Below are 13,081 nucleotides of genomic sequence, written 5' to 3'. Positions count from 1 at the left end.
TTTTCCTCCTCATCTTTCTCCTTGGCATCCTGCAGCTTTGATGAGTCTGATGTTGTGCACGCCGGTCCGATTCTTCAAGTAATCTCTCTAGATCTTCCATTATACGCCTATGCTCTGGCTTCTCGGGATTAACAGCTTCTTTATCGTTTTTTCTATGGGGGATCTCCACCCTCTGTTTCATTGGAGTCCACCTTTTTGCTCGGCTTCACAGCATATTGCTCTTCAAGCACCTATTAGCCTACAGGGAAACAAAGCCTTTGGGATGTATTCCCTGAGTGAAACATGAGCCTTGTATGGTTCCTCACTTGGCGGTTCGTGCTCCTTGCTCATCTTCCCACAGCTGGCCAGAGAGATTTCTATCGTCTCCTCATCTACTTGGGACAGAGCACCATCAAAAATCACATTGCATTGGCCCTTCTACTTGCCTTCGGTATGTCAAGGCCTGCTCTGCGCAGCTGCATGGTTGGCCAATTTGGCCAACTTGAGTCTCCAACATCTGCACCTACTTGAACAGCGCTGAAGCAGTATTTCCTAGCTGACCTACTTGATTCTCAATATTTGTCATCCGCGCACCCACAGTCGTTTCCAAACCATTCATCTTCCCTAACATCTGCTGCATCATCTCCTCAAGTAATTTCTTCTTTCGCTCATTAATAACTCCTCCACTAGAAACAAAGAATCCAGGTGGAGGTTACAGAGCATTGTTGAGGTTAGAATAGGAAAAGTTTGGGTGATTTCTATTATTGGGATGAAAAGATGGATTTTCCCATACTTTCCACGCTGGAAATTCCCATAATTTCTTTCATGGATATAATCAGCGTCTTCTACGCCTGTTGGGTCTCTCACAGTTGGTTCAGGAGTGCCAACAGACAAGGCAGCGATCTTCGCATTCAACTCTGCCAGCTGAGTAGAAATCAATGCCATAGGATCAGAACTGGAAGCAGCTGCCACCCTCTTCAACTGAACTCTTTCTGATGGCCATTGATAACTCATGGCAGCCATACTATCTATGATATCCATCGCTTCAGAGCTTCATTTCCTTAGCAGAGAACCACCCGCAGTTGTGTCCATGTGCATCCTCGTACGTTCTCCACAAGCATTGTAAAATATAACTACTAGCGTGCCTTCATCAAAACCATGGGATGAGCACTTCCTTAGCTTCTCTTGATACCTCTCCTATATCTCTGTCAGCGTCTCTCCCTCGAACTGCTGGAACTGCACAATGTCCATCTTCAACTTCAGGGCGAGGCCAAGAGGATGAAACTTGCATAAGAATAGATGTGCTACATCCTCATATCTAGGAGTTGCTCCCAGCTGTAGTGTATGGTACCATGACTTCGCTTTATCCCGCAATGAGAAAGGAAAAAGACGAAGTCGGATAATATCATCTGAGACTCCATTTATCTTTATTGTGCTACACAGCTCCAGAAACTGCGCCAGACGCGCATTAGGATCTTCCACAGCATTGCCTTCATACTGGTTCTGTTGCACCATCATGATTAGCCCAGTTTTCAACTCAAAATTATTCGCATTAACTTTAGGAGGATCTTGATACTCATATTGAGGAACGAATGCCTCATCAATCGCAGGTTGCTTCTGCTCCTCTAGCTTTTTCTGATCTTCCAATAAATGTTGCAGCTGCTCCAGCAGAGCACGAACTTGTTCAGCAGTAGCCATCATATCCAATTTCTCTCGCTTTATCTGACTGTTATTGCGGCGGTATGAAGCTTCAATCTCAGGATCAAAATCTTCAAGAGGTAGATTCCGAGATCGTGTGTTTATGCACTACCTACAAAACTCCAGATGCAAGAATCAAAACCACATGAAAAAAAAGAACAGAAAATAAATAAAATAGTAAACGCCTGAATTACTGCTAAGTCCTATCATAAATATTAAAGTAATTTCTACACAGTCCCCGACAACAGCGCCAAAAAAATTGATCACTTATTTATTAGCAACGTAAACTGCAACTAACACAGTATAATTGTGGCAAATAAAAAGTAACTGAATATTGTATCCTCAGGGACTGATAAACAAAATAACTCTAAATATTCACAATTCAGATTTTCACAAAATCCAGCCAACAGAAAAATAATGATTGAATTGAAATTTAGAATAACACAAAGCAAATAATAAAGAGGATAAATCAAATAATAAAACAACTAATCCTAGGGAAGTAAAGTCATTAACCGAATTCACACAATCAATCTATTAATCCTAATTACCAATTTAATCCAGTTATGATGAGAGATCACACATTTAATCAATTACTCTCGCTAGAGAAGTAGCGATCGTAGATTAGAAAATTCTCTATCTCCGTTAGGTCTCAAGAAAATCTACTAACTCCCAAAAACACATAAGAATAGCTCTCTATGATCCACCTATCTCCGCTAGGTCTCAAGGGTTAAAATCATATCATACATTCCTGAATCTGCTAAACAGTTATAACTAAGGGAAACTATGAGATAATCATAATTTTCGCCCAGGGAAGTCGAACCCAAGATCCTCGCTAGTGAGGCGTGGGTTCTATCCGACTGCGCCAACAATTAGAGCATCTGCTAAACAGTTATCTCCGCTAGATCTCAAACCGAATAGCTACACATGCAAACTATTGATCAGATAATTCACAAGAATTCAAGCACAAGGAATTATGAATCATAAACTGGAAGGCAAAAAAATATTAACAAATTAATCACATGAATTCAGTTAACTATTACAAACCTTAAAATCAGATTAAAAACCTAGCTAGCCAGACATATAAAAAGAAAACATAAATATAATTAAAAAAAATAGAAATTGAATGAACTGAATTAAATAAAAACTCTTAATAAAATTGGAAGAATAATCCCGAATCTTCAATCCTTGCAGAAATCCAATCCAAGCTCTAAAAACTAGAAAGCAATTAAAACTAAAAGCTAGAGAATTGAAAAATAAAGTTGGGAACCTTAAATATGTCAAAAGAGGATTGCCTGGGAATTGCGGCTCGAGCACAATGGACAAAACCGATTTGTTCTTCTACTACTCGCCATCATGTTTCTATTTTGGTAGGCGATGGGGAAGATATTTGCAAGGTTGCTTCGGACGCTGCCATGAAGGAGGGAACAAGTATCGGTATTGGAGCTGTGCTAAGCAGAGGTGATGGCTCTCTGTTGGGCTGCCGGTTTGGTTTCATGAAAGGAGCTTATACAGTTGTGGAGGGGGAAGCGATTTCTTTGCTGGAAGGTCTCAAAATGTGCTAGGAAAAGGGTGTGAGAGAGGTGATAGCTGAAACTGATTGCCAACAACTTTACTGGATGCTTGCTCGAAATGATAGTGATCTGTCCTACCTGGGTGATACCTTGAAAAAGATTCAAGATATGAAAGGGATGTTTCAATGCTTTGCCTTCAGCTGGACGCCTCGAGAAGGGAACTCCATGGCCGACAAATTAGCTTCTTATGCTCTTAGTTCTTCGTTTTGCTTGTGTTCTCGTGATGTTCTGCCCTCTGGTGCAAACATTTCTTCTTGATTAATAGTTTCGTTTTTGGCTCAAAAAAAATATCTTGATAAATCAAAGCAAACTCTAATTAATAATTTCAAGTTTAATAGTTATGAAAATTAGCTATATAAATCCAATTTGAAACTTAAACTACGAGAATAGTTTAGTGTTGTTGCTATCAATATTACAAAAAAAAAAAAGAAAAAGTGTGGTTCCAAATTCTTGAAAAATGTGTGATAATAGAACCCAACTCAATTGGTAATGGGTTGAGAGTTTTGAGTTACAAATCATTATTGATAATCTATCGAAGGAAAAAGCCATCTTGAAAAGTGCGTGTCATTAATATCTATTAGAAATATTTGTAGAGTAAAATATTAATAAATTAACGTTATAGTGTAGTACTCCCTCCGTCCACCAAAGATATGCCACTTTACTTTCGGCACGAGTTTTAATAAAATGTGAGTGAAGTTGGTAGTGGAGTAAGGGTCCCACTTTAAATGTGAGTGAAATGGTGTGGACCCTACTACTAAAAATGGATGTGGCATATTTTTCGTGGACGGACGAAAAAGGAAATTGTGGCATATCTTTCGTGGACGGAGGGAGTAATATTTATTGTTTCATTATTGCGCTTTATTATACGACACAAGCAGTTATTACAGCGCAAGTGAACAAGAAAGACATCGAGGATTCAGGTACACAGATTCCGTCATATGATCAAATCGCTGCTCACGGGCATGGTTCTCAAAAAAATTAGTTTTCATATCCATATATTATAACAAAATAAATCTTATCCTACGTCGCATTGTATAATCACTTCATTCTAATTTTCCTCAATTCTCATTCATTCTCATTTATTTATATATTTTTAATCAATTTTTACATTATAGCAAAATAAATCTTATCCTACATGGCATCGTATAATCACTACATTCTAATTTTCCTCAATTCTCATTCATTCTTATTTATTTGTACATTTTAATCAATTTTTACATTTAAAAACTATTAAATAATCATATAAATTTATAAATAAATTCTATACTATTAAATAATCGTATAAAACTATTAGATAAATCCAACATATCCATTTAATTATAAATCCTACATATCCATATATTATAGCAAAATAAATCATATCCTACGTGGCATCGTATAATTACTCCATTCTAATTTTCCTCAATTCTCATTCATTCTTATTTATTTATATATTTCTAATCAATTTTTACATTATAGCAAAATAAATCATATCCTACGTGGCATCGTATAATCACTTTATTATAATTTTCCTCAATTCTCATTCATTCTTATTTATTTATACATTTCTAATCATTTTTTATATTTAAAAACTATTAAATAATCATATAAATTTATAGATAAATTCTATACTATTAAATAATCGTATAAAACTATTAGATAAAGTCTGTACTATTAAATAATTGTATAAAACTATTAGATAAATCCAACATATCCATTTAATTATAAATCCTACATATCCATTTGATTATCGGAACCCAGCCAAATTAAAACACATTAGCACTTCGAGGGTTCATTCGTCTGTTTTCAAACGCCTGAAATCCCTCCCAACCTCGTACCAACTTTTCTTATATATATCTACTCAATGACCAACAAGAACTCATCGTGCCTTACAATCCACCTTTATTTCACTCGAAAAATTTAACTGATGGCATCCAGAATAGGAATCCTTATACCCACTTAATTGAGATTGTTCCAAGTGTGACTAAAACTTAAATAAAGTATACCAATAAATTAATCCACGAAAAGCAATCAATTCAAATGTCAATTCGTTTTGTAGAAATGATATTCTTCAACTAAATGTTATAAATAAATAAAATACATGCCTATGCTCAATCTATCTATATATATATATATATATATATATATATATATATATAATAGCAAAATAAATCATATCCTACGTGGCGCCGTATAATCACTCTATTTTAATTTTCTTCAATTTTCATTCATTCTTATTTTTTTCTAAGTTTTTAATCAATTTCCGTATCTAAAAAAGATTTATATTTGTATTTTATTTTATTATATAATATTAGTTTAAGTTTATCACATCATACTCACAAATTAATATGTATATATATAATACGTTTATATATACCTGCATTTACTTAAATAATTAACTATATATATATATATATATATATATATATATATATATATATATATGATTGAATATGATTTTAAATTTGACGATGTTGTTTAAAGTTTGAGACGAGATTATTCTCATAACTTAATTATAGTTTCACAAATTCTAGATAAAATGATACTCACAAGTAAGTTATAATCTTCAAGCTCCATACAAGATGATGCTCAAAATTCAGTTGTGGTATTTCAAACTCCAAAGAATATGGTTTTCAAAATTTTGACGTTCAAATGTCATATGTGGTCTTTAGAGCTTCATATAATTATCTGGTTTTATTGGGTCCATATGAGATGATACTCAGATGACATATGTTTAGTTAAATTATTTCTTATTCGTCAAATTTAAAGAATTTGAACAAACTTAATACTCCATCCGTTCCCCAAACATCTTCCTAAGAGATGATGACACGGGTTTTAATAAAAGTTAATTATGTATTTGATAAGTTGAGAATGGGTCCCACAAAAAGTGAAATTATAAGAGTGATAGTTAGTGAAAGTGGAGAATGAGTCCCACAAAAAGTGAAATTGTAAGAATAATAATTAATGAAATTGTTTCCAAAAATAGGTTAGCAAGATGTTTTGGGGACGAACCAAAATAGAAAAAAAAAATGTTTGAGGGACGGAGAGAGTAAATATTATCGATATACGATTAACAGCAGATGCGACACATCAATCGTACATCATATCATACTTTAAATTTACATATTTTTCTCTTCTAAAATTTTCAATCCCATATCAAGTTTGTTTAAACTTCATCAAATGAATATTTATATAAAAATGTATTTCTATTATCACAACCTACATTTATTTGGCGATAGTGATTAAGATTAATATTATTTCAAATATTGTATTACTAATTTAATTTGATCATATCAAATTAATTAAAGAAATATTTTATATATAAACTATTTCATATGGTATAGTAATAAAAATAACATAAAATAATTATAAATGATGACACAAAATGATTCCCGTCGAATTTCGCCGGGTTTGACGCTAGTATATATATATATATATATATATATATATATATATATATATATATATATATATATATATATATGGGAGCGCTCTAATGAGATCCCTATATATGGTGAGATCTTAGATTGATTTGAGATCCCCATATATGGTGAGATCTTAGATTGATTTGTGGATGCTGATTTTATGTATCTTATGACTAATATTTATCTAGAATGCGAATTTTTTTACCAGAATTCTATAGGAAACAAAAAAATTACAATTTTTTTTAATATCGTTATTCATCAGTATATACTACCTTATTCAATTATATACTGTCTTATGACTCTTATTCATTGTACTTATAATCTCACGAAAAATCGCAATCTCACTGGAGTATACCCTTGTTCGAAGGTAATCGTTGATAGCCTAGTGGTCATATCCTTCTAAATATCGCAAAGCTCGTTTCAAAATAATTATTTGTCAAGTAAATTATAAATAAAAGTAAAAATATCAGGCGGGATTTCCAAATTCTGCATTTTTGCAAAATTACATATAACATGCATAAATAGTAAATGTGCAAGAATATAAAAAATAAAATTAGTGTACATGTGTTAATTAATGCTTGACGTTAAAAATCTTGGATTCGATAAATATTATATACTACAATGTACGGTACAAGTTATTGTACAATAGATTTTTTTTTTCTTGATAAATTTATAATCATTTGTCGAAAGTTATGGATGCGCCTAACATTAATTATTAATATATTATTTACCATACAGTTATACAATAAAAATAAATTATATCAACACAAGTTCTCGTATGCAAAAGTCAGTGGATATATCTACAAGGTTCCATAAAAGAATTTTTGAAATATTATTTTGCTCATAATTCGAAATCTAATTTTCCAATAGGACTAAGACAACTTACAACACTTTATAAGCTCCAAATCTAATCTGCAACTTTGAGTAAAATAAGATGGAGATCGAATTTAACAATGGAAATGCTTTAAATATATTTCTATAGTTAATAAACTAAGTCAAAATCATAAATTAAACTAAGGGAGCTATTATTTTTTATGATGCTACAATATATATATTTTTATTATCACTAGCAGAGAGTGTGTGCGTTGCACACAATTAATGAACTTCACATTAATAAATTATTAGAGTTGAATAATTGTAATAAATTTCATAATAATATTAAAATTTTGAAAAACTATTTTTTTTCATAATTATATAAAACTGAAGATATATTTTTAATTAATGTAGCGATGAAAGATAAAATCATATAGATTGTTAATTTATATTTAATGAATTAATATATTGTAGTATTTTTGGAATCTAACTCTTCTTCTTTTCGTAGAAAAGTGAAGTAAAACCACGAGTACATATTTTTCAATATAGGGATGAAAGATGAAATCAAATAGTATAATTTTGTAATTCTAATAATTGATATATTTAAATATGTAGTAGTATAGAATATGAAATTGGATAGAGTTTTAATGTATATATAATGAATTAATATATATTCTTCTAAATACTCCCTCCGTCCACGAAATGAGTACCCATATTTCCTTTTTCGTCCGTCCACGAAATGAGTACCCATTTCCTTTTTTGGCAAGTGTACCCCACAAAACTCTTTAATTAATACACTCAAAAAGGTGGGACCATTATTCTATTCACACTACACTCAATACATTTCTTAAAACCCGTGCCGTCCACAAATGAGTACTCATTTCGTGGACGGAGGGAGTATATTTTATTGGGTTATAAGCTTATCAAATAGCTATAGATATATATCAAAAAGATTTAGTGTAATATCTAATGAATTAATATGTTCTATATATATATATATATATATATAGGGTAGGGATCCACAAGGAATTCCCTTAGTATAGAGAATAAGGAATTAATCTTAACCATTGAATCTGAACAGATTAATGGTCAAGATTGAAGGTAATTAATCATTAATCTCCCCTTTTTTTTCTTCTGAATAACCAAAACAGCAATAAAAAAATCGTGTAGGGGTAGAGTAGTCAATTTCTCTATTTGGTGAACTGTCATTCCTAAATTAACGCTAGTAAAAATTGAAATTACTCCCCCTCAACCCACGTCTTCCGCACAACCACTTGGCTCTTCAGAAAACCCTACACCAGGCGGCGATTCAACTCTAATTGCAGCGTCGAATTTGGCCATTTTTCCGGCGACAATACAACGTAAGTTTTATAGTTTATTTTATATGGTTTGGCCGGCGAAAGTGATACGCCGATTCATCAGCAAGTTTTACAATCGCCACCGCGCCGCCTCCCCAATTCCTTCTCCCTGTTCGGCGGGTCTGCCACAACTTGCCGCATCCCCTCTCGCCGTCGATAACAGCGGTGAATGGCAGCGTCCGCCACTCTCTCGTCGGTGCAGTGCAACCCAGTAGATCGGACCGTCGCTCTGGTCACCGATATCTTCTCCGTCTGACGAATCTATAGTTAGTCGAAGATTAGCGAGTAGAGGTGTATCCACAAAGACGTTCTCTTTAGTAAGTCTGCGATTCTTAAGAATGTTTTACTGAATATTTTATTTTTTGAATGAATATATGTCTTCTGCTATTCATATCTTCTCTCTTTTGAATTTTCTGCTAAATCTTATATATATAAAATGGGAATTGTAAAATTTTGGTTTTACTGATATTTTGATTGGGAACTGCTGAAGTTTTGCTAACATAAATGTGGAGTTTGCTGTAACTTTATGAAGAAACAAAACACATCTTTCGCTACTTTATTTTACATTATTTATTCTCAATATGCTTGGATAAAATAAACGAATTAATTGATGTTCCCAACAAGTTTATTCATTTAAAAATTATGGTTATTCATTATGTGGTGGTATATTATTCATATGTTTGCTGTATTTTAGAATTTGATTGCGAGTTGCTCTTACTGTAGATATATTTTACTCTTATTGATTTTACTGTTTGTGCCATTTTAGACTCTTGGTGCAGAAATTATTTCTTATTTTAATATGATTGTGAATTAAATATTGACGAAATTGTAAAACCATCTATGATTAAATAATTATTTTTTATTTAAATGTTATTTGGTTGTAAAATTAAATTATTCAAATATAATACTAGCTTATTCACAATAAGTGTATCGTATTCAGAATGTTAAATTTGACTTGAAGCTCCCGCTATACAATTGTGGAGGTGATTAAGGAATCCAGGGAGAAGCAGACATCACAGAGGTCACCAAGCAAGAATTGGATTTACTCTTGGATGAAGAGCATTAAGAGAGGGAAAAAAATACAGCTCAATAGAATTAAGATGAAGTGTTGGATTTCTATGTCATTTATGTTTGTTCAGAAAAATTGTATTGTTATTCGACATCTTATAGTGACATATTTGTTTAATATGAATAGTGAATTGCTTTAAATTATTGTATATTTGTATAAAAAATTGTTTTTATTTAGAATATTTGTATTATTATTCGACATCTTATAATGACATATTCATTAAATATGAAATATGAATCACATATTAGCTTACACATTGAAACTAATTCTTATTTTATTCATTGAATTATTGATATTATTCATTAATGTTGCCTATTTCATTCGGATATCGAATCATATTTTAAAATTATACACATAATAATATAGTGATCAAAATGACCATATTCACCGAATTATTGACCAAAATGACAAAATTCAGATACGATTATTCATGAAAAATGCTACTTTATTCAACAATATAGTTTCCTTATTCACAATTTATGAGTATCATATAAATTATTCAGCAAACTTTATTCCTTATTCACATAAATATGATTTTTATTCGATAAATCTTGAACAAAATTAAGATACGATTATTCATGAAAAATGCTACTTAATTTATTCAACAAAATAGTTTCCTTATTCATAATTTATGAGTATCATATAAATTATTCAGCAAGCTATTATCCTTATTCAGATACATATGGTTTTTATTCAAAAACGATATATTCAACTAATATTTTTCTTATTCATAATTTATGAGTAACAGTCACCTTATTCATCAAATTAGTATCCTTATTCACAAAAATATAATTCTTATTTGGTACGTTTTGAACAATATTCAAATACAATATAATTATTTATTATCACACAAAGAACCAAATTAATATGTACATGTTTTGAAATAATGAAAAAAATAAAATGCTACGTGAATTACTAAAAAATGTCGTGATTGCACATTAGTTAAATAATACAAATATAATGAATAAATACAAAAATTCATTACATATCTAATTATTTGTTGAAATAATATCGTAATTGCACATTATTTAATCTAAAAAAGAAATAAAATTAATGAACATTTAAATAAAATATTTGATTTCTTAATTATATTTGTCTACAATTGCAAGATATGTTCACTGCATTTAAGAAATAATTTTTGAAATACAAAAACAAATACTACGAACAAATGAACCCAGCCAAAAAAGAAAAAAAAATAGAAAATTAATCATTCTAAAATTGCAGTAACACGTCAATTCAGGAACAAAAATATTAATATTTATTGTATTACCTTAAAGATAGATATGTACCATATCTTCCCAAAAATAAATAGATTATGTATGACTTAAATATAGACATAATCGGTTACAATAAAGGAGGATTACTATATTAACCTTTTTCAATTAAAAAATAACTTAATATCCAAAAAAACATGGTCCGTTAGATTGATTTATTTTAATGCTCAAGATTCATTCTTCATTCTCTTTACATTTAGCTTTCTTTTTTGATCCCTTCCCTATATAGGGTATATATATATATATATATATATATATATATATATAATATGTAATTTGCAAAATTAACTTTAAAATAAAATAAGTAATAGGGATTAAATAACTAATCTATATGTTATGCCTAAGGCACTTTTTATATTAATATAGATTATTAGGATTTCTCTAATCCTATTGTTTTATTGGGATATAAATCAAATAAAATTAGCTAATTAAATGATATAAATTATCAAGAGTATTGAAATTAATATCACAAAGTTCCAATCATTTTCTTTTTGATCGAAGTTCCAAACAATTTATTACACATTAGATTAGCTTATGCTGCTATTTTTTACTTATACAAACTAATCCCTCAAAAGTAAACACTTCTAATGGGTTTTAAATACAAGTTCAATTGCCATTTAATGACATAAAACTCTACAATCTTATAGACTTTTTTTAGCAATGTTTAAACGTGAGATATGCTTCTTCTTCTTTTTTGATAAATTAACAATATTAAATAAAGAAATTTAAAGATCGCGTCGCAATGAATTGAACTTGAAAAGATCTTTAGCTTTAAGCATTAACCTTTTATCGTTTGGTCAACACACGCACACAAATGTGAGATATGCTAGAAATTTATCCTTCCGTAAAAATTGATGACTAAGTTTTTTTTAATATATAATAATATTTCTTCGTAAGTATAATCAGTTGACCGTCGATTAGCAATTAATGGATTAGTCGGTCGTTCGACTAAATTGAAATCCATTCGATGGTATCGATTCATTTCAATGACGATGGATTATCTATCGCTGAAAATCTCATGTATTATAGAATACATTAAATGTTGATTTCGTGGCTACAATTTTAGGTGTAACTTTAGCAAAAATTAATAGTTGGTGTAACTTTACAAAGATAGTTATTATATCTCCGACTTAATTGTGATTATAATTAAACAACTTAATTTTCAAAGTTGGAGATATAAAAGATAAATTGAAGTCAAAGCTAAGAATTAACTAAAATTAATTCAGTAAAAGTTGATATAAAAAATGAGCCGGTAGTTTTAGCATTAACGGTGAGCAAACCCTAAATTTTTGATGCGAGTGAATTTGACTGCTGAGCACCAGAACGTGGACTTGCTTTTGCTTTTTCAGATTGGGTGTGGGAGAATATATATATATGTGTAAGTATTGACTATGACCCTGTCCCTCTGTGTTTATCCATATATATTATATTATTGCCTAAAATTCCTTTTTTATTTCATCACTTCAACTTTTTTTGTTTCTCTATGTAGCCATAACCTCCACATTTTCAACCACTTAGCCAAAAACTGCTGACATGATATGACAAGTTGTTCTTCAAAATAAAAGGGCATCTTTTCTTAACTATAATACAGAAAAACTTTTAATTTAACAGCGCTTCATGAATGCGATATATCCCTAAATTAACTTCGCTCTTCTCTTCTTTTCATTAATTACGTTCTCTTCCAACCACAACTTATGCTGCAATTTAATTTAAGCCTAACTTTTGTACGAGAATTCAAGTCTTCATCTTTAAGGCTAACTTTTGTACGAGAATTGAAGTCTTCATCTTCTGTGACTGTGTGTATGTGTGTGTAATGAGAAAATATGAATACGATTGTGCTAGTATTTAGACAAGATCATAATTAATCTCGCTCGAATATATTCTCTCCGTCCCAATTATATATGTTTATTGGATT

General features: G+C 30.8%; 1 protein-coding gene and 1 long non-coding RNA gene across 2 annotated transcripts; one reads left to right on the top strand and one right to left on the bottom strand.

Moving 5' to 3' along the window:
• Window positions 1-237: 237 nt before the first annotated feature.
• Window positions 238-3,519, bottom strand: LOC131012256 (uncharacterized). The gene is made up of 2 exons (XM_057940161.1): window positions 2,945-3,519; window positions 238-1,789 (listed from the first exon to the last, which is right to left on the bottom strand). Exon 2 carries the CDS (start codon window positions 1,678-1,680, stop codon window positions 1,177-1,179), a length of 504 nt encoding a protein of 167 aa, XP_057796144.1. The 5' UTR covers window positions 1,681-1,789; window positions 2,945-3,519; the 3' UTR covers window positions 238-1,176.
• Window positions 3,520-8,637: 5,118 nt separating this feature from the next.
• Window positions 8,638-10,040, top strand: LOC131012255 (uncharacterized). The gene is made up of 2 exons (XR_009097251.1): window positions 8,638-9,140; window positions 9,764-10,040. It is a non-coding gene; the product is annotated as an uncharacterized LOC131012255 (long non-coding RNA).
• The last annotated feature ends 3,041 nt before the right edge of the window (window positions 10,041-13,081 follow it).

The sequence above is a fragment of the Salvia miltiorrhiza genome, chromosome 2 (genome assembly GCF_028751815.1).
Source record: "Salvia miltiorrhiza cultivar Shanhuang (shh) chromosome 2, IMPLAD_Smil_shh, whole genome shotgun sequence".
In the NCBI taxonomy this organism is placed as follows: domain Eukaryota; kingdom Viridiplantae; phylum Streptophyta; class Magnoliopsida; order Lamiales; family Lamiaceae; genus Salvia; species Salvia miltiorrhiza.
Note: the sequence above shows the minus strand (reverse complement) of the source record. Positions and strands in the feature narration are given on the sequence as shown.